General features: G+C 39.7%; 2 protein-coding genes across 8 annotated transcripts in view; one reads left to right on the top strand and one right to left on the bottom strand.

Moving 5' to 3' along the window:
- The window catches only part of LOC126369152 (voltage-dependent L-type calcium channel subunit beta-4), a 128,385-nt gene that overhangs the window by 17,880 nt on the left and 87,731 nt on the right, over positions 1-22,774 (bottom strand). Inside the window, exon 1 of one of the 7 annotated variants that reach the window (XM_050013639.1) lies at positions 14,705-14,891. The exons of 5 other annotated variants lie outside the window; for them this stretch is intronic. In XM_050013639.1, coding sequence (XP_049869596.1) covers positions 14,705-14,749 — 45 coding nt within the window. In that variant the 5' untranslated portion in view covers positions 14,750-14,891. Of the gene's footprint in view, positions 1-7,583; positions 7,722-14,704; positions 14,892-22,774 lie in introns of those variants that run through there. One more of the 7 variants, XM_050013699.1, reaches the window with a different exon arrangement.
- LOC126370074 (uncharacterized) lies at positions 834-2,138 on the top strand. Its single transcript, XM_050014812.1, has one exon. It carries the CDS (start codon positions 1,092-1,094, stop codon positions 2,064-2,066), a length of 975 nt encoding a protein of 324 aa, XP_049870769.1. The 5' UTR covers positions 834-1,091; the 3' UTR covers positions 2,067-2,138.

Below are 22,774 nucleotides of genomic sequence, written 5' to 3'. Positions count from 1 at the left end.
TTTTAGTTGATGAACCAGCGCACGTCGAAATGCACTGTTTTTGCGACGCTTCGCAAAGAGCCTATGGCGCTTGCATTTATCTCAAATCATGCAATGACCAGGGTGATAGTAAAGTGAGCCTACTATGCGCTAAGTCGCGCGTTTCACCTATCGCGCCTACTACGATTCCACGTTTGGAACTATGTGCTGCTGTGCTCGGGGCGCAATTGGCAGCAGCTACTACCCAGGCCTTGCGGATTAAAATCGATCGTCACGTTTATTGGAGCGACTCAAAAATAGTCCTATGCTGGTTACGAACCACAAGGAGAACGAAAACGTTTGTTGCCAATAGGGTGGGAACCATAAAGGAACTTACGGATCCATACTCCTGGCGATATGTGCCCACTTCTCAAAATCCTGCCGATCTTGTATCGCGGGGCGTCGACCCTAGGGAAATTGCTAACTCAGTGATGTGGTGGCAGGGTCCCTCCTTCCTGCAACAGGAAGAGTCCTTGTGGCCCGAGGCAAACCTTGAGGAAGAATCGGAGTTGCCAGAGGTCAAGGTCCTTGCTACTGTGGTGGGGGAAGCCCCTCTCGATCTTACAAGGATCTCAAGGCTATCAGTTGCTCAGCGTGCCTATGCACGCGTTCTTAGATGGTTTCACAATGCTAAACGGTCAAATGCAAATAATCAACTTACCGGGTCATTATCGGCTTTAGAACTTAACAATTCATTAAATGTGCTAATTAAAGCTTCACAAAGGGACTCATTTAATGCAGATATAAGTCTTGTTTTAAAAAATAAACCGCTTAAGTCCAAATCGGATCTGATTTCACTAAATCCTTTCATCGACACAGATGGAATTTTGCGTGTTGGTGGTCGTATTTCTGCGTCTGCATACAGTGTTGATAAGAAGCATCCCATATTGTTGCACGCTCGTCATCAATTCACCAAGCTGCTTTTCCTCCAAGAGCATGCAAGGCTTCTACATGCCGGCCCTCAGCTACTACTTGCGTCTGTAAGAGACCGCTACTGGCCCGTGGGCGGACGCAATTTGGCGCGGCAAGTAGCCAAGAAGTGCCTTGTGTGCCGTCGATTCAAAGGGCAACATATGACGAACATTATGGGCAATCTACCGTCGGAGCGACTTAACCCAGATTTTCCCTTCACCAACGTAGGCACTGATTTTGCAGGTCCATTTCTGATCACTGATCGCAAAGGTAGGGGATGTAAAATAACGAAATGTTATCTCTGCATTTTCATATGCCTCAATTATAAGTGCATACATTTGGAAGCTGTCAGTGAGCTCTCTAAAGACGCCTTTATGTTGTCACTGAAAAGATTTATTGCCCGCAGAGGTCTGCCTAAGAAAATTTTCTGTGACAACGGAACAAACTTTGTTGCCGCGGCTCGCGAAATCAATGATTTTTTTAAGTCCAAGGACAATGTAAACTCCATTTTTGATTTCACAGCTCAGCAGGGCATCGATTTTAAATTTTCCCCGGCATACGCTCCTCATTTTGGAGGCTTGTTTGAGGCCGGGGTCAAGTCAGCAAAATTTCACTTGCATAGAATAATGAGTAATGCACACTTGACATTTGAGGAACTGTGCTCCTTGTTTTCACAAATCGAGGCCATCCTCAATAGCCGGCCCCTTTGTCCTCTCAGTCCCTCGCCCACAGACCTACAGCCCCTCACTCCGGGACACTTTTTGATTGGCAGGCCTCTTACCGCACTGCCAGCCGCTCAACTGTTGGACTGCAACACCAATCGTCTCGACCGCTATCAGCGCCTGGAGCAGATTCGTCAGCATTTCTGGAGACGGTGGTCAAGTGAATACGTCTCGGAGCTTCAGCAGCGCACGAAATGGAAGGTCCGGTCCAAGGCTCTGCGGCTTAATGACCTTGTCTTACTGAAGGATGACAGCGTTCCTCCACTGTGTTGGCGCCTCGGCAGGGTCCACAAGATGTTTCCCGGCTCAGATGGTGTACCTCACGTTGCTGACGTCATGACTTCGCGGGGACTTGTCCGTCGCGCCATCAACCGCATTTGTCTACTACCCACGGAAGACGACCACTTGTCTTGAGGAGCTTTGTCAGCGCCTTCAACGCCCCGGAGGATGTCTACGCCTGAAGCTGCGACAGCGTTAGTTTTAAGTTATTTTTATTTGTTAGGCGCAGCATAATAGTTTTGTGTAATTCTTTAATTTTATATTTTGAACGCCTCTTGTACTGATTGGCCATGCCTAGAGATATCGTCATGTAGCGTCAATTCCATAGTAGCCAATCAGCTGATTATGTTTGAATAGTGTTAGGTGGGGACCTTAGGTATCTATGCTATTGTGTGCTTTATATTGTTAAGCGTAAGGTCCTCTCTAAATTCATATGCGTTTCAAATGGTTCGTTAGACTTTGAAGTCAAAAAACGGTCACTTGGCAAATTCTCTTCTTATACATCGCTGTCGCCTAACTTACTTGTCTCCAAAAATTGTATATTTAAAAGTCCAGGAAATTATAACTGTTTAATCCAGTTCTCCTCTTTTATTCCCTTGTTCCGTAACGAACAATCCCACTGCTGAGCAAAGGCCTCCCCCATATTCTTCCAAGTATCCCGGTTCTGTGCGAGCTCCATCCAGTCTTTTCGATAACCGTCGAGATCATCGCGCCATCGTTTCCGGGGTCTACCACGTCTACAAAGAGCATAAATAAAAGTCTAAAATGGAAAAGCAAATAATAACAAGGTACCTACCTATAAACACACGGAAACAACTAACGAAAACAACTGTGAGTTCTCTTGTCGAGACTGCGATAGAGAACGGTTTCAGATCCATTGGCATTAAGGTTCTTACCATACCAATCGATCGATCGTCTATCGACAGCATCGATTGATGGTAGAATGGATTAGACGTCCAACGATAGTTTCTACCATCAATTAAAGCTACCAGACCTATCGTCACTATCTAAGAAACCTTTTGTTGGATAGGGAGCTATATTCTGTTGACCATTTTATGAAAAATTGACATTGTTTTTAATTGTAATTACTTGATGATGATTAGCCATGACATTGTATTGGTTTATTATCTTTTGACATTTTAATTTATTATCTTCTCTGTTGACATTCTTTTGTTATCATTTTCCACGATCATATTTATGTTGTTACCGTTTTATATTGTGTCTAATTGTATAACTAAATATATGAAATAAATGAATCTAATCTAATCTATCGATCAACGTCGACCGATGGAATCGATCGATTGGTTCGGCCAACGGTATCCGTCGACGAATTTAAGCTATCAGGCCAATCGATCAACTTCGATCGACGTTGATCGATCCCGTCGATCGATCGACTGGTCTGGTAACACCTTTATACACACATGAAGCTCGCCTGGAGGTATTATTGGATCATTTTAACTAGTTCATGCGCGTTTGTTGACGCATGAAATTCCTCAGGTAATAATAATACAATGTGTTTTGTATATTCCAAAACAAATAGCGAGCAGTAAAGTAAGGCTTATTATACATTTTTGAACGATGATATTTGGTTTGGTTTCTAAAGTAATATTAGTACAAACATAAACTGCCTATATACGTCCCACTGCTGGGCACAGGCCTCCCCTCATCAAATGGAATCATCTTACTTTTTCGGACAATCAGGTGATTCAAGCCTAAAAAGTCCTTACCAAACAAAGGACAGTCTCACAAAGTGATTTCGACAATGTCCCCATCGGGAATCGAACCCGGACCTCCAGATCGTGAGCCTAACGCTCTAATCACTAGACCACGGAGTAATATTAGTACTCAATATTAATAATAAAATAATAATAAAAAAAGTTTATTTAGGTATATTCAAGATAAATGGCGTCGGCTTAATGACGATTATAGATCGAAAGAATTTCGCATGGACAGGAGGAGGACCCGGTGGTGTAATGGTTAACACGCTCGTCCCAGCTTGACAAGAGCTGCGGGTTCAAGTCCCGTCCGAGCCAGGTTTTTTCTATTTAAATTTTCTCTTTGATGATATTTGGTCCTGTAGCTTTTTCTAGGACGTATCAAATGGACCCGTAGACTCACAAGTGCTGCAACAATCATCTACGATAGATGCTGTGGCCAATGTATGTATGTATCAAATGGAAAAAGTCGCCACTCTGACGCTTCGCCCTTCAATCCTGTACAGACGGATTAATATCCATCGTTGGCGGATTACCTGTAGAAAGAATATGTACGGTAATTCTCCGCCCCGCACCAATTCGTATCAGGCGCTGACCTCATCTCCTCTGAGTCTTACTTTAGTTTTAATAAAGTTTAAAAACTAATATTTTAATAAACGAATATTTTTATTTATATATCATTTTGGGGTTTTGTTTAATAAGATGACGTGCATTCGATACGTGTAATATGCAAGATTTGGAGAAAAAAACCTATCCGAAACATGTTTGAGCTTGTAAAAATTAAAATCTTTGTAATGTGCAAATTGAGCTCTTTTATCTGATACCCTAGATATTTTACAGTCACATTGTCGTGACGTCACATATCCTATAACCACCGGACAATCAAGACGCTTTGTTGTTAAATTCTGACAGGTGGTTTAGAAGTTATATACATATATGTATACATACATATATACATAGTGTATAGTAAATACACCCATTCCGGCGATTCAACTTCGGGACCTCCGGATTGTGAACTTAACGCTCAAGAAGGTAGTAATGGATATGATGAGATGCCAGCGGGTAGGAGCAGCACTATTGAATGTCTCTTAGATTGGATATTGCAACCTGCCTGACCATGGTGAGCTGATTGTACGAGTGACGCCAACCGCAATAGAAATAATGTTTGTATTGGCTATTTCTGTCGGAACACGCCATGAATCCAGATCAATAATATGATGATGGAAATGTCTGCAAATAGCGACTTATCATCATTAGTATTATATAATGCGTATTTATCCTCCTAGCATTATCCCGGTTTTCACAAGGTCCGCTTACCTAACCTGACGAATTGACAGGTCCGGTTTTTTACAGAAGCGATTGCCTATCTGACCTTCCAACTCGCTAAGGAAAACCAGCCTAATACAGGTTAAGTCACATACCTCCAAAAATGCATTTTTCGGGAATGTGGGTCTCATTACGATGTTTTCTTCCACCGCTGAACACGTGATGATCATTCATGATCCTAACATGAATTCGAAAACGAATTCGATGATCATAGGTTTTGGCGCGTGCTGGGAATCGAACTTGCGACTTTACAGTGAGAGCCAAGTGTTCTTCGTACTGGGCCACCACGGCTAACTATTAATCTATATTATATGCAATAAAGTGTGGAGCTCGGTGGCGCAGCGGTAAACGCGCTCGGTCTGCGATTGTTGAAGTAAAGCAACTTTCGCAAAGGCCGGTAATAGGATGGGTGACCACAAAAAAAGTTTTCATCTCGAGCTCCTCCGTGCTTCGGAAGGCACGTTAAGCCGTTGGTCCCGGCTACATTAGCAGTCGTTAATAACCATCAATCCGCACTGGGCCCGCGTGATGGTTTAAGGCCCGATCTCCCTATCTATCCATAGGGAAGGCCCGTGCTCCAGCAGCGGGAACGTTAATGGGGTGATGATGATGATGGTGATGCAATAAATAAATACTCGAACAAATAGTACCCCTCGCCGTCTAATTGCCGGTCTTTTTGATTTGTTGCGGATTTGAATCAGCTCCATGGAGCTGTCCTGGTTATCACATTTTCGAAACGTGATCTTGATTGCGTGGAATTGAGGACTGTTGTCCTCATCATATGATCTTCTTCTTCTCTCGTGTGGTTGTGAGACCAATGTAATCCATCAGCTATAACACCTTGAGACATGCCGTAAATTCAAAAATGTTACATTGACCTTCAACAAGTTTATTCCATGATAATTACGTTCAATAAATAAATGATTCTGATTTCTGATTACTGAATGATCGAACTTTTGAGTTTGAGTTTGTTCAAAGCACGGGAATGGCTAGAGTGAGATGAAGTAGTAGAAGAGAAGAAATAGAGAATTTTTTAAAATGGAAACACTTCAGTATGACTTCACTATAGGAATTTCGCGGTAAGAAAGGAAGTGAGGAAAAGACTGAAGGACTAGTTTATAGGAGGTATTTATAGGAGGTATAAAACCAGGTAGCAACCTGTCGTTGAGCATTTATGACTGGCCGGGTTCACGCCCCCTGCGTCCTGCAGCCCTCCACGCTGGCAGGGTAATGTGTACGATCGATGTGCAACCAGGGATTTCTGCGAATTCGTCCCACACGCGGTCGACTGCGTGACCTGACCCGGCTGCTGTTAGACGCTGTTTAGACAACCTATAGTACCTACTTTGGTAATGTTGAAAATATTGTTTTATGAAGACAAAAGTGATTTTTAACCGACTCCAAAAAGACGGTTATTGGATTAAGTATCGTCCAACTTAGGGAGTAATGCAAGTTTCATCAAAATTGGCTTATTGATTTTATGGTTAAAGAAAATACATAACATACATAACATAAACAGCCTATATACGAAAAGAAAATAACGGAACAAAAAAAATTAGCTCGTTGAAATCTTTTGTATGAAGGGATCCTTTATCAATGTTATAAATCATTTATTAATTAAGTAACTTTAAAAATTGAGGTTACCAATTGGACACGTATGCATGTAATATTATTAGAATTGCTTAATATTGTTACTCTATAGACGGGCTTCTAAAGACGAGTGCCCATATTGCTCAAAACTAGTAAGTAAATCGTAATGAAATATTTATTTTTTCATTTATTTAGAGACCTACATGCTCGCTACTTTGCACGCTTGACCTGTCCTTTCTATAAACTATCAACCTGCAGGGTGTTCATTTAGGTTTTATTTTTGGATGTTACCATGTTAATATTCGCCTCAAAAATCGAATTTCACTACATATCCGAACCGTCAAAGCACATATTTCTCAATTCTAGTTCTAACAGATCGTCTGACACACCATAACGCTTCAATATTTCATTCTTAGCCTTAGTGAATTTACTAAATGTAGTGATATAGGCTTTGATGGAACCTATACTACATGTATGTATATCCTGCGAGCTGTTCTTACACGAATACGAGCTCAGGTTACTAGGGTTTTGCGACTGGGTATCGATAGCTTATTTTAAAAGTATTAACTGTTTTGTATTACCTTCAGGTCCATCAGTGTTGTGTTTCCTGGCTTAGGTACGTAGACGCGTATGCCTTATGTTAAAATTAGCTATTTGTACGTGTAACGTAAAATAACACGACTTAATTAAAAAAACCCTTGTAGGTATAATATAGGCCTTGCGTGTTAAGTTACCTCTTTTTCATTTCCACGAGGAAGTATAAAGCTAATGAAGCATAATGTTTTGATTCCTTGATGTTATCGTTGTTGGTAAACAAATAACCTTTAGTGAACTCGTCAACAAATTCTGACCCGTCACATCACGACTGAAGACCACATAGACATGAAAACGGCAAACCAAACCCGTGACATGAAGATTATCGAAGCACACAGTATAACACGAACCACGCACTTAACACAAGAACCGATGGGTCCCGACACGTCACGTCACGTGGGTCACTAGTTAGTAGATGCGCGCGCACCTGCGTGAACAACTTGTTGTACCCCATGTTCATGTTACGACATGGCGTGAGGTGGTGGCCGCTGCGGACCACCAGGGGCAGCGCGTCGTGCTCGTCCGTGGTGGCAGCGCGCGGCGCCGGCGGCCCGCGCCCAACAGACACGAGTGCCGCACGCGCCCCGCCCGCGCTCCCTCTGTTTACCCCCCTGCCCCTTAGTTCACTCCCCTCCCCCGCCAGCCAGTGTGAATGGGCTGCGCGCGCACGTTGCACTCGCCGCCTCGCCGGCCGACCGCCGAGATTAGCGATTACCAACAACTGGGTCAGGAGAGGTGATCGCGCCACGTCGCCGGAGTCACTGATAACGCGCAACTTGCGTTTACGACATTTTTTATATATATAACTCTATTTCAAATAACGTCTTCTGTTAAACTGTAGTTCAATTGGAGACCGATGACTAGTTAAAAGTATTTGACTTTTTGACTTGACTACTAAATTCAAGAAACCAGTTATTCCTAAACTTGGGTTTGCAATTCCTGTAAATTATTTGTATTTCTCGTGTATGTTGTTTTTATTATGTGTTTTGTTTGATTGTAAGTTGTGTGTTACTCCGTGTTTTAAATTATATATTTGTTTTATATTTGTAACTGTGGTGTCCCTTTATAATAAACGTTTCTTTCTTTCTTTCTTAAAAACCAAATTGCTTATGAAACAACAATTCCAAGGCATACATCTAAACAGGAAAAGGCACAACTTTTCGCAATCAAATCGAAACAGTCTCCTCCACATAAGGACAAGTAGGCGTCATCAAGACATATGGCGTCCTGAAGTCATACGTTTGTGCACAACCGAACATTGGGGGGGGTACATTATCATTAATGGGCAGTAATATCTGCAATAAACATCCACGGCTGAGCAATATGTGTGGGAATCGCCGGTTGTAGTCGAGGTCGCAGTATATGCGAGTTGTGATGTGCTGTGACTCACATACCACACTCGCGTGACGTGTGCCCGACGGACGAACATCAAGGGAACGGGAGTTTTTAATTGATATTTTGATTTGGTCACTTGCCTCGTCAGTCTATTGAAGACGATTTAAGCAGTGTCTGTGAGGCATTTTCGTTCGTGACTGATAGGAGAGCAATACATACATAAACTCACGCCCGTAATCCATAAAGGGTGGGCAGAGCCGCAGGTAATAAAGACATCTTGCAGCTACTGTTGATATAAAGTAACGTCCCAAGATGGATAAAATGAACTTTATGGAGAGACAGAATTAGATTATCACCTTTAACAATTGTCCATCATAAATATTACTAAATAAAACTAACAGTGATAAAACATTTTCTAGTATTTGTAATGTAAAATACCGACGTAACCAAATAGATAGTTGACGAAGTATATTTTATTCATTCCACGCAATTCGAGACATATTTTTTTGTACTATGCCTTCAGGCTGCTACGCGGTCGTAGCACCCACGTAGCGCCGTAGCGTCGTAGCACCGCAGTGCCGTGCCCACGCAATCTGAAGCCCGCCCACTGGCCCCTACCGAATGTACATAAATGTACAGTTACATGTTACAGTTTCACCGTTATCGCTACATCGCGACCTTTCATGTATTAGACGGTAAAATAAAAAGGTAATTCTGCAGTTGGTACATTTCACAGAAGCAAATTACGAAAAGGTCACTCGGTACAGCGATTATATGATAGCATCTGCATTATTAACTACTAGCTAGTCGCTCGCAACTTCGTCCACATGGCCTTAGGTTAACTCCATCCCTGGAAAGTTTAATATCTACTCTACGTACTTTCCTTTCAGCGGTTCATGCGTGAAAAGGTATGACAGTCAGAGACTGAGTGTATATTTGTTAGATACGTATGAAAAAATGCTTGCTATTTGGTATTTTACGAGTACCTAGATATTGGTACAGTTTCCGAAAACTTACGTAGTTAAATGTTATTATGTAGAATGTGGATGATTTTATGTAGTACTTATGTGAAGAGACTTTACTCGCGATTTTTTCGTGTCCATCGCCGAATAGGAGCATCTACTAAGATGCACGTTTTTATCTCGTAACTTTTTAAAATATTTGCCCAAATTACGTTGTGTTAAATATCTACTAAATTTATCTAATTTTAATATCGGAGGCGATAAAAGTATTTATTTTTATAAGTATTCTATATGTATAGTTTTCGACCGATCGTCGTGGAGATCCTTGGGGGAGGCCTATGCCCAGCAGTGGGCGTCATACGGCTGAAGATGATGATGTATAGTTTTCGAAATATAGTATCAAATTGTATTGTTGGTTCATTATTTTGGAAATAATGGTTTATACACTAAAAGTATAGTGTTATGATATGTTGTCGTAGAGTTTTTTTGTAGAAGTAATTAAGAGAAACGTTTCCACCATACATTACGTTCGTGCAACTTTTTCAGTTTTTACAACGCAAGCCAAAACAGCCTGCAAATGGCAGGGCTTTTCTAAGTTCCTTAACAGTTTCACACAAAATCTTCGAAAATTATAGTCTATGTGTCATTCTGATGTATAAGCTAGGTATATAATTGTAAATACTAAAATCCATTCGGTCTTTTTTGCGTTAATTAGTAACAACATGCAGACAGTCATACAACCATATAAACTTTCGCGTTGGCTACTTTCCATGCAATAATGAAATTTTCAGTAGGACCGTCTGTAATGACATGTATGAAATCTTCATGAGGTGTTCAAAGAAAAGTTGAGGTAACATTGTCAACTCAATAATGTAGTCGTCAAACATACGTGCTGCCATGCTTCATGATCGGCTTTGACGCGACCGAATAAGGTTCAAGTGACTCGAAAGTTCACTTGAACCCGACTCAAAGGAAAATGAACTTTGTCACGTCAAAGTAAGAGCGACAAACGCATTTGTCTTGTAGCTGTCTGCGGTAAGAATATGTTCACGTAGTGCAAAGGAAGAAGTGCTTTATTTAGAAGAATATAAGGTTAATAATAGTTTGTGAGGGATGCGCAGGCGCGAGGTCTCGATCGATGCGATGACCCAGTTGCGAAGGAAGACTCTCATTCACACTTTTTCACTTCCAAGAAACAAATTACTAAACATGACAGAAACTATAATGCGCCAAATAAAAGTTAATTCGCTCGCCAAATATTATAATAATATTATTGACTATTATTATTATATTATAATTACATAATTATTAATATATAATTATATTATTATTTTTATAATTATATTATAATTATTTAATTATATTATATATAATTATATTATTATATTAAATATTATAATTATATTATTGACTCTAAAACCAACGGCGATTAATTCGCTTTCTGATGAGTTGTAAGTCTGTCTTCTCCTATTGGGATAATGCATCAATGCATGTTTCTCTGGATATTATCACTGTTGTAGACTCGTCAATCTTCAAACAATGAAGCATTTTATGTTATATCGTTAATTACGATGTCAACACAAGACCCCTTACCAAAATCAACCAAGACCCCACCATGACACTTGCCAAGACTCTTGCGTGGTCTTCAAATGAAACTGAAGATAATCTTCTACTCTTGTGATCATTTTATTTATGTTACAGGCTCCGTCCCGTATAGTAATAAGCTTTATAGTTACTAGTAGTAATGGAGACAGTTGGTCATAACGCGAGTGTGCCGATGCGGCGTGAGCTGGTCGTTCACCGCTGCTGACAACCATACTACGTGGCTCTCACTACCGACTTCTAGATAAACAACATTACATAATCCCTTTCAGGGTAGGTTGAACAATTAGTCGTCAGGAGACAACTTGTGGCCAAGCCTCAAGTTTTGTCTAGTCTTGACTCGTGTCCATTAGGCGATTTTATCGGGCGACATGTGTCATACGTGTCCCGCGATGTATCCCCGATACCGGACGATATCGGCAGACATTGTCCGACATCTAATTATCATATAGTTGAGAGGTTTGTCATATATGCCGGGAATAACAAGCAGCTAAACTCAGTTTCTATACTTACTTCCAGTCTAGCCGACAAGTAAAAAAAAACCATAACAACACGCTTGTATCCCAGAAGGGCTAGGCAGAAGTGTATAGTATGTCGCCAGCTTTGTCTAAGTTTCATGTAATAGGGGACGAGCCTATTGCCATTAAATGGGCATAAATCTTGGAAACCACGTGGTATCAAATATCTACGATCCAAACATGAATTCAAACTTATAAAGTCGAATTCAGTGGTTTAGAACCCGACCCGGGATTCAAACCCGTAACATTGCGATGTAAGCCACACGTTCTCCGCACAGGGCCATCACGTTATTTCTTTACCATAAACATACTACAATGTATTTCAATCGGCGTATTTCAATTTGCCAAAACCCTTTCCCTTGACATAATAAAAAGGGTCATCATTTATATACAAAAACAAAGATGAAACATGCAGTTTTTTGGAACATGAAACATCCCTCATAGAGTGGCATCTATTATTATTGGATTTGCCAAATTTTCTCCGCGGAACATACTTGCAATTTTGTGGAAGTATTATAAGGTTAGTCTAATTATAAAGCGGCGACCCTCTATTTCGTTATGTGCGAATGTATAGTCATGAGCAATATCATGTACCCACTTTAGAACCCTGTCGCCGGTTTAATTTGACAAAAAAGTTAATGTGACATGGTTGCAAAGTATATTAGTACTCGTGACCGAACAAGTAAGTGCGCATTGCATACAAATCTCAAGTAGCAATATTGATTTTTAGATGCATTGTTTTGATGTGGCCTTTTTAACGCCCCTGTAATCTTTGATACAAAAGGGGTTGACTGAGGGGGGAGGGACTTAGAAAGGAATACTATATTTATCTTTTATCTTCTTATATATATCTCGAAATAGATGTTATTTTTAGTAGTAAATTCGTAGTATTGTTTTAATACACGCAAGAAGAGCTTAGTACATGTATGATATTAAAAAAGAGGGGGATGAGGATTATAAAGAAGTCAAAAGATTAATACATGCATTTAGAAAACAGAAACATCATTAAGTACAGCTTCACCTTACATTTGCCATTCTCGTAAAAGAACAATATAAAGGTGAGGAAGTAAGCGCGAATAGATATGAAAAGTGTACATAAATAAATAAATGAATATCGTTACTCGTGTGTAAAACAAACTATTGTAAAAACTTTCCAAAAACTTGAGAAATCCGGTTCGGAATGTGTTTAAATATTCGAAGTTCAAAGAACATTCATTCATATATCAAAATACATATACATAGCGCATTATACCTCTACATCAACTCCCGCGCAACTTGCTCGATAGCACGCGGTATTCCGCCGTGACTCAGCTCATTCATGAGACGGAACTTTCCTGAAAACGTACTGATGTACTTGTTTGAGTTTTGATTGAGGAAAAATTCTTTTTTCTTAAAATCTATAATTATGTGCGGTTCAGTTGAGTGACAAGACAAGCTCACGCCCGCATTTCCTAATGAGGTGAGCAGAGTCATACATAGGTATACCAGGGGATGACCTGCAGCCACTTTCGGTACAACATGCTGGGTTAGATATGATGGACCACATAGTGACAGGTGATAAGCCAATCGCTCGTGTATTGGGTCATCTTATCTTGACAAGACATTTAGTCAAAGGTTTAGTCCATACACAAAATTACAATTTGCCTTAATCTTTCTTGTCTATTTATTTGTACTCTCTTGTGTATGTTGCTTTTGTTACGTGATTTGACTGTCCATTTATTTATTTATTTACTACAGTAAACGTTTCTTTCATTCTTTCTTTATATCTGTCTATTTTGCTATAAATTAAATGACGATTTATAAAACAACATGGCAAGTAAATCTTTTTCTGTCATGTGGGTAGTGCGTCAATGACTTACCTCATCAACCCTCAAAGAAAGAAAATAATCGAAAAGCCTGGGATTTGACCCCGCAACTCTTGGCAATCCAGGAGGACGGGTAACGTAATGGTAAATACGCTTGTCCTGCCCAACGAGAAATCAAGCCCAGGACCTCCGAATCGGGAGTCTAATGCACAAACTCTGGACCACGAAGGCCAACAAGTAATAAGTAGTTTCCTCAACAGTGTTTGACACTTACTTTATTGTTATTTATTTATCTGCTTATTTCTTATTTCTATTAAGACTCTGTTCGATCTTTTATTCACTTAAATTGCAGCATTTTGTTTACCTATGGTCTGTGTAAAGTTTAAGACGTATAAATTTCTTTGTTATTTGACTTTTATACGTGGAAGCTTGTAATTGGCCTTCTGCTAACTACCTTTGTATTTATTTGTAATTGAAGCTCGCTGAAGAAAATAAAATAATAAATAAATAGTAAAAAAAAAGTAATAAAGTTCATTCAATTATAAATAAATAAAACCAGACATTTAAAGTTGCGGTTATAGGCGAAGATAGCTACTTGTAGGTAAGTTCAACCTTTACGAGCAAGATTGTTTATACCAAATCAACACAGATACAAAATGATATTGAAAAGCCAAAATCTTCCTCTGTGTCTTGGCTAAAAATATTTGAGTTAAAGTATATTTATCTTGGATCTCAATACCGGGATGACCGTAGTAGGTATAATGTATTGAACTAGATCTTTCAATAGGACAAATTGGTGTAGATTATCTTATTGATGTACGAGGTGTGAGACAGGATGCCAAATACAATTGTCAGACTTTAGAAAGTAAATGGACTTATGAATGAGGATTTTAAAGATTGTCTTTTAATTGTAAAACAAGCACTAACTAAGCCTTAGTTGTCACACTAGTCACTCACTCAATCACTTTAGGTTTGTATAACATCTATGGTTTAGTGCTTTGAAAGGAATATCTTTATTAGTAATGTTTTAATTATAATAAGCTCGTAATTATAAAGTTCGCCCAATAGCAACAGCTGTAGATGTATCAGCGCTGCCATCTGCTGGCAACTGTATACCGCACGTCGCGTCGTCCGTCTGCTGTTGTGTTGCAAATTATCCATGATCCTCGCATTTTGATCTCCTTACAAACAATATTGCCACCTGACCCTCACTCTAGAAGGTACTTTTACAACTTAGATTTAGATCTAAAAGAGATATTAGGGCCTATATATGTCAAAATAACCTAACAATCGCGACCCAATTCGAAAGGTTCGGTGTGTACGTACCCGTCGGCGGCCGAGCTTATACCGCTGTCGTCTGAGGCGATCCATGGCGACACAGCCTTCGTCATAAGATGCACATTTCACTGTTTATTGCACTGTTCACTAGTATTGATACAGGCGGTGCATTACGGGCGGAGGGAGCGCGTACGGCGCGCGCGGGCGATCGCTGTGCGCTAAAAATACTGCGCGCACGCCGCGCGCGCAGACGCGGCGCGGGAGTCGCGGGACTCCACTATTGCTGGGTTCATATTCAGAGAAGAATCAAAACTAAATCGTTGACGTTTTGAAAAAAATCTGAGGAAGGAGGGAGGATACAACATATTTATGGAGCACCGCAGCTAAGTTGAAGGAATCATTATTTGTAAAAATAATCAACTCTTGCTTCTATAAAATGTTTTATGGATGCTGAACTTGCCAGCGTTTAAGGAACATAGATAAATTCCAAAGAAGAAACATTGGTGCTAATTCCTGCAGACGCTATCTAATTTTATTTTAAGTTATACCTGTCATTTTCTTATCCACCAAAAAGGAAAGGGACGGATGATTGACAGCTCTTAATTTTAGAAAGAATGAGTAAATGAATGGATAACCCGGGCGAATCAAAAAGGTATCTCGCTGGCATGCAAACCGTTTGACGTGTGCTGTCAACATAATTCTGTCGGGTTATTGGCCAATGTAAAATTTTTAGACGGTTGTTTTAGATTTGTGCTTAAAATTGACGTGTGTTCCATAAATTTCACGCTTGTCGATAACCCGTCCCTTTTCTTTTCGACGAATAAGAAAATGACAGGTATAACTTAAAATTAGATGGCGTCTGCAGGAATTAGCACCATTAGGTACTTAAATCTGTCAAATAAAAAGATTGTGCATGGAAACGAACTGTAGCGAGGTATAAAATAGAGTAAGTAGGCAGACAAAATAGGTACATACGTAATTCTTCCGTTGTTGATGCCGTCATATTGTTATTTACAAAATATTTTATTGCAAAAGAACTCGATGCTCTTAAAATGAAGTACGTAGGTATATAATTTAAAAACCGCAATGTAATATAAAATCAGCGATAGCTACTTATAATATTTACTCAGACCTAGGTACAGGCATAGAGTTCAACCTCATTACATCTGCGTTTATCGTAACTCCTATGTCAAGGTAGGAGGGTATATTTGCCCATGACTAGATGGTAATATGCGGGTAGTTTGGTAGGCAGTGGTTCCGGCTAGCCGACATTGATCTGTCAGCTGCTGGCACGCCGTGTATTGTCTCATTATTTCATTACCGACCTCCTCTGCTGCATGGCGCGATGATGCCTCCCATATGGTGAATACTAAGGATCAAAATAAAGTTGCAAAAGTGGCAAAGGTTCTCAGTTGTTACCTTAATATAAATAATGAGTGTATTATAGATTTTAGATTCGTTATTGTATTTATACTTGCATGTTAAAAAGTATGGCGCATGACCGTAACATAAGGGCAATCTTCTATCGAGTGGGTTGTGAGGTGGAGTACCAACCTCATCACCTTTGGTGTCAGGGTTACTATTGAGCAGCCTTTAAGCCCCTGACATGGCTCTTGTAACGACTACTTACTTACACCAGTAACTAGTAACTGGGATCAATGGGTTAACGTGCCTTCTGAAACACTGTGATCCAGATGATTCTTACTTTTTGGACAATCAGGTGATCAGCCTGTAATGTCCTAACCAAACTAGGGATCACAAAGTGATTTTTGTGATATGTCCCCACCGGGATTCGAACCCGGGACTTCTGGAACGTGAGCCCAACGCTCAACCAGTGGACCACGGAGGCCGTTAAGGGCAATGAATTAATTGGGTACTATAATTAATTGGGTAGTTTCCCAGGTCAAAGATGAAGAGAAGACAGACCTATAGATGACAAAACGTTTTCTTTTTTCTATTTAACTTCTCTATGAATTTGAATAAAAAAGAATGTAATAATAAGTGGGACATTTTGTCACGTTTTTCTATGACGTCCCAGGATCGTTTTTCATACAAATTCCATAGTAGGTAATTTCGTGTTTTGTCGTTAAGTAAAAAGTAACTGATTTGACTAGTAATAATGACTGGTAATTTTATCTTTCCGCGATCAAATCAAAGATGTTTTAAAGAAAGGCCAGCTCAAGAGTACGTACTCTAAACCGGCGAGCAAGCATGAAGACTTTGATGAGAATGAAAGAAGCAAAAGTGGTGTGTCAGGATCGTAGTACCTACCTAGGTAGGTAAGTGTAATTCCGTGGTATCTGTCTAACCCAACGGGAAATAGGCGTGATTATTATGGGCTGTGATATTACTCGTAAAATTCGTAATATCCATGTCCTACCCGAATAAAAACAATATTTTAAACGAAAGCCCATAACGCCATCTACCGAAAACAAAGCAAACTACTGCTTTCGTTAGTTTAGTACAGACTTGTGCTGTGTGCCACGATCAGCAACCACTAACCAAACCGCGGTACAAGTTAATTTGCTCACACGGCTTACAGATGGCGCTGCCTGTATGAATTTACTTCTCAAAGTAGCTTTCGTAGATGACGCTACGGTTGCGAAGTTTGTAGCTGAAAGCTTTTGGTTTTTCACGACACGAACGTAGGTATAAACACAATATTTATCCGGTTATGTTTAATACAGAAAGATAACTTCTGATCTTCATGTGGAAGACAAAAACATAATTAAATACAGATAGTCGATAAGTTCTTAAATCAGCAAATATCTTCTAACATAGCGTAGTAAAGAGATTACTACGATCCATGTATCGCCAAAAATGATAAGGATTTAGAATGTTAATTACGCTTAATGCGACTGCTTATTACGATGCTAACAATTTTCTTTCTTTTAATCTTCCTATCATGCCAAGCAATATTTACTACAATAACAAAAATGTCTAATTATGGAATTGCTACTTTGTGACCAAGCAACTAAATGAGTAAACTCGTAAGCATCTAAAACTGAACACCGATTCGGCTGTTTTGATGACTGAAAACATTGAAAAAAATTAAATCTTATGTGGAAAGTGGAGCAATTTATTAATTTATTTAATAGCTTATCTACAAATATCGCGGCATGCGTCTCAGTCATGAATGAAATCAGGCTGGCGACTACGCCACGTGTAAACCTAACTATATTCTGTAACACAACACACGCCCAGCCACCCGAGTTAGATAACGAATGACATACATTACCAACTCGATAGGAAATTAAAGGCTGAACTTTTTAATAAATAAGGCAATGTACATTCGAACAGGTATAATGTAAATGAGAGGTAGGATTGTATTAATAGTAGAATTAGTAAATAATCCGATTGGCCGTAATCCAAGAAATTCAGAAAAATAGTAATCAGGTAGGTACTTGTAACATTATTATTGTGAGATTGTGCGCGACCGGCGACTCGTTTGCGCAACCAACTACGAATTATGTATTATTTTTATTTTTATTACATCGGCCTCACGTGGGCCGAAGTGATTCTTTTTCTAGTTATTCGGTTGATTTACACAATATTATTAGAACGGTACTGGACGTTAGACTTGTTTACGAGCGAGGTGTCTTGTGGCACAGGTAGGTACACTGCATGACGCATGTAACTGCGTGTATTTGGTTTGGGTACATTTATCGCAAGTATTACTCAAATATCCTTAGTCCATGTAGTAAACATATTAACGCAAATTCTCCTTTTCTAACTTCTCTATCGGTTAGGTTAGGTAAGTGAAGTAATCTGAAAGAAAAAATACACATAACAGTTACTTAACGTCAGTCAACAATACTCAAACACTTAAACATTCCATCATTCATCATTCTGCTTCCATCGGAGTCGCTAACTCTCTTCAGAGTTTCAAAAACCAGTTGCGAGCTCATTTTGAATCCTTATGCGGATATTCTTAGGATGTTACTATTATGTATTTTATTTGTTTCAATACTTGTTTTGTATGTGTGTGCATGTATTATATTATATTGAGTATTTATTTATTAATATATGTACGTTTAGTATAGAGTATTTATTATAGTAACTTTAGTTTCACTTTTAGGTATTTATTTTTTGTTGCACCATCCCGCATCCAAGTTGTTTGTAAATGTTTGTGTCCTTTAGGTGGTTGCCTGGAAGAAATTGCTCTAGAGCAATAAGGCCGCCCAGGTTGTACTGTATTCATGTGTTATGTCTGATTGTTGAAATTTAGTTCTCTGCAATAAGGTATATTTGATTTGATTTGATTAAAGTGTGGAGGGCATCCTAATCTAGCTTACGAGATCCCTGGACAAAAGGAAGGGGAGGCCTTCCGTTTCCACATGGGCGAGGTCTACCACAACGCCTTTATCCGTCATGAACTCATGAGGCACCCAATGCGTGACGATCCGCGCCCACCGCTCAGGGTACATGCGACAAACGCGTCCGACCCAATACCATTTAAGTCTGGCAGTTTTACGGCCCACATCGACGATCGCAGTTCGTTTGACACCTAAAATACCTAATTACCTAAAAACGGTGTAAATTAATAACTCATTAGTGCAAATCCGGAATTGAACCAGCGCTCATCTGAGATGCAAGCCGGGGACACAAAGGACCACACCAAACAGGGTGTGACTTTTTTAAAGTCGGCATAAAAAGTAGCTAAGTAAGTACTGAAGGTTTTACTTGTTCAAGTTTCAATCGTAAAAAGCGGTCGCATTCCCGTCGGGTAGGAAGAAGCCTTTCACTTATCGACTCGTAAGTAATAAGCAGGACAAGTGTACGTTCACATTTTATGTAGTAACTGTTGTGACTTGTGATTCATGGTTTACAGCGGCTGGTGACCGAGTTCCCTCGGATTCCGTGATAATAACGCGATTTTGGGGAAGGGCTGATCGACTTCGATTTGGAGGTAGATTACCCATATCGCTTACTATGACGTGGCCGCTTACTATGGGTCTCATGAGGAGGCTCGGTGTCGCTCAGCGGGCAATGGAGAGAGCTATGCTCGGTATTTCCCTGCTCGATCGAATCAGAAATGAGGAGATCCGCAGGAGAACTAAAGTCACCGACATAGCTCGGAGAATTGCAAAGTTGAAGTGGCAGTGGGCAGGACACATAGCGAGGAGAACCGATGGCCGATTGGGCGGAAAGGTTCTAGAATGGCGACCACGTGTCGGACGACGCTCAGTGGGTAGGCCCGCTACAAGGTGGACCGACGATCTGGTGAAGGTCGCGGGAAGCCGCTGGATGCGGGCAGCGCAGGACCGATCGTCGTGGAGATCCTTGGGGGCCCAGCAGTGGGCGTCGTACGGCTGATGATGATGATGATACCCATATCGGTCACATACCTCCAAACACATTTTGCAGTAAGTAAGTCAAGAGTAGGTACTCTAAACCAGCGAGCATGCACGAAGTCTTTGATGAGAGTAGAAGAAATGAAGGTGGTGTGTCACGGTCGTAGTATAGTGTAATTCCGTGGTCTCTGCTTACCCCAACAAGACATAGGCGTGATTTTATGTATTATACACAGGGTATTAGTGGCATCGTAACGAATACTGAGGGGGATGATTCAGACCACGATTCTGAGTTAATATCAAGTGGAATTTTCCGACCTAAAATTCATAAAAATTTAAGTATTTTTGTTTTAATTATTTTCAGTTCCATACTTTTGAGACGGAAAATTCCACTCAATATTAACTCAGAATCATAGTCTAAATCTAAATCACCTCTTAAAGTTTTCGTTACGATGTCACTAACACCATGTATGTAAGTACAAAGTGTTAATTTGGACACAAGTGTCGCCCTATAACTTAACGCCCGCCCTCCGGTGCAGTAACTGTGGGGCGACAAGTTGCGATCGTATTGGTATCACTCAGAATAGCCGCAGTCGTTCACCCTGCGCACGAGCACGCGACACCCATGCTAACTTTAGATCAAGTACCTACTTCGATTTGTCCTGTTTGTGCCGTCTGTGAAGGAAGTACCTATAAGTGTACTTATAGAGAGCGATACTGTCTTTCAATATTTTTAAATTTGGAAATGCGGTATTTTCAATATTTTTAAATTTGAAAATGCGGTATAAAGGTTGCCTGGAAGAAATTGTTGCAAGAGCAATAAGGCCGTCTGTTGTGTTTTTTTGTATTATGTTGTCCTTATTTCTGTATTTTGTGTCCATTGTGCTCAATAAAGTATTTTATCTATCCATCTATTTTTACCGTTAAGTTTATAAAAAGCCACAAGAGATAAATCCAACATATTATATAACCATATTCTAGCAAATAAATATCTTTATCTGTATAACATAACATGACTATATCCCAATTATCCTCAGAGGTACACCCATCGTAAGATGAACTTAGTAAGTACCATCTCACCAAGCTTTGTGTTAGACCGACGTGATTCTAAGCTTTATCTATACTTATCTTTGATAAAAAAATCCTGTAATTATGTTACTTCTTGACACCTAAATCGCTGGACTGATTAAGATGAAAATTAGCACACATTTAGACACAAGACAAAATACAGATATTAGGGTACTTTTTGGGTGTATTGTTTTTAATATAGTTTATCTAGTTATAATTACTTATATTTTTCAACTTTTATTTTTTCATTTTGCACTGTCTATCCCGCTACACTACTTTTTATTAAATTCATATCCTATACCTAAAGGTTGCCTGGAAGAAATTGCTACCTTAGCACATTTTGCAGGCCGCCTATTGCTACCAATCTAATTATAATACCTAATGTATTTTTAATATGATTTAAGTGCAATGAAGAGTTTTTGAATTGTAGTATAGTTCCCCGTGACACGCTTGGACAGACTGCTTACTTGTAAGTGACTGATATTCACACAGCGAAGTGTCATACACAAAGCCAGTGTATAATCAGTCAATGCAAAGGAAATTGATAGTGTATAAAGAGCCCGTTGGCACGTGTAAGTGTCCCTATTATTGTGTAAGTAATAAAACTATAGTTAGTCCAAACCCATGGTTACTGTGACCACTATTTAGCTGTTATTGTCAACAACGATTTACCTATCGCCGACTGTGATCTTAATGTTTGATTTATATTTTTTTGATTTATATTTTGTAGCTATACTTAAATTTAATAATACCCAGTGGAGGTTTATATTAGAAAATTGTGATCGACGGTAATTACTTATGTTACACGTGCTGCTACTCAACGATTCTTGGTAGAATAGTGGATAATATCATGGCGCCATCACAGGAGCCATGGCTGCCCAGATGGAAGAACGCTTGACTCTCACTGTGAGGTCGCTGGTTTGAATCTAGCAAGGGCCTAAAGCGGTGTTATTGCTCTATATCAATTTCTTCCAGATGAGTATTGTCGATAATGTCAGTCGGATAACAAAAATCTAAAAAGAAAATAAGTAATAGTAATAATAGTAGTGTAGTGGTAATAGTAGTAAGTAGTCTCTTCCCTTCAACGTTGCTGTGTCCTATAACATGGGCCCTGTAGGGCACATGTTACATGCCTATGTAACATCCCATTATACTACATGGAATGCAATAACATACATACATAAACTCACGCCCGTAATCCCTAATGGGGTGGGCAGAGCCACAAGTAATCAAAGACAACTTGCAGCCACTGTTGATACTAAGTCCAAAGATGGATATGATGAACCTTATGGTGATAAGGGATCAGCCTATCGCCTTTCTCTGTCGGTTTTTACGACATGCCCGGGAAGAGAAGCAGCTGAACGTGTTCTATGTTTTTTATTTGCTCCCAGAACAGCATAGAAGAACTGACAAGCAAGAAGACTATAATAAAAATAATAAATAATAATGAATGGCAAGAGGCTCACCCAAGCCAGTAAGTAAAACGCTTGCCTCTCACTTTGAGGTCGCAGATTCGAATCCAGCACAGGCCTAAAACAATGATTTTCGAATTTGTTTTCGAATTCATGTTTGGATCATAAATGATTATCACGTACTCTGCGGTGAAGGAAGACATCGTGAGGAAACCCACATTGCCAATAAATGCGTTTCAGAGGTATTTATTTATTTTATTTTATTAAAAAGTACATAATGTATGAAGAGCCCGTTGGCACATGTATGTGTCCCTATTATTGTGTAAGTAATAAAACTATGTGAC

The sequence above is a fragment of the Pectinophora gossypiella genome, chromosome 1 (assembly GCF_024362695.1).
Source record: "Pectinophora gossypiella chromosome 1, ilPecGoss1.1, whole genome shotgun sequence".
Lineage (NCBI taxonomy): Eukaryota > Metazoa > Arthropoda > Insecta > Lepidoptera > Gelechiidae > Pectinophora > Pectinophora gossypiella.
This window is presented reverse-complemented; position numbering and strand designations above follow the sequence as displayed.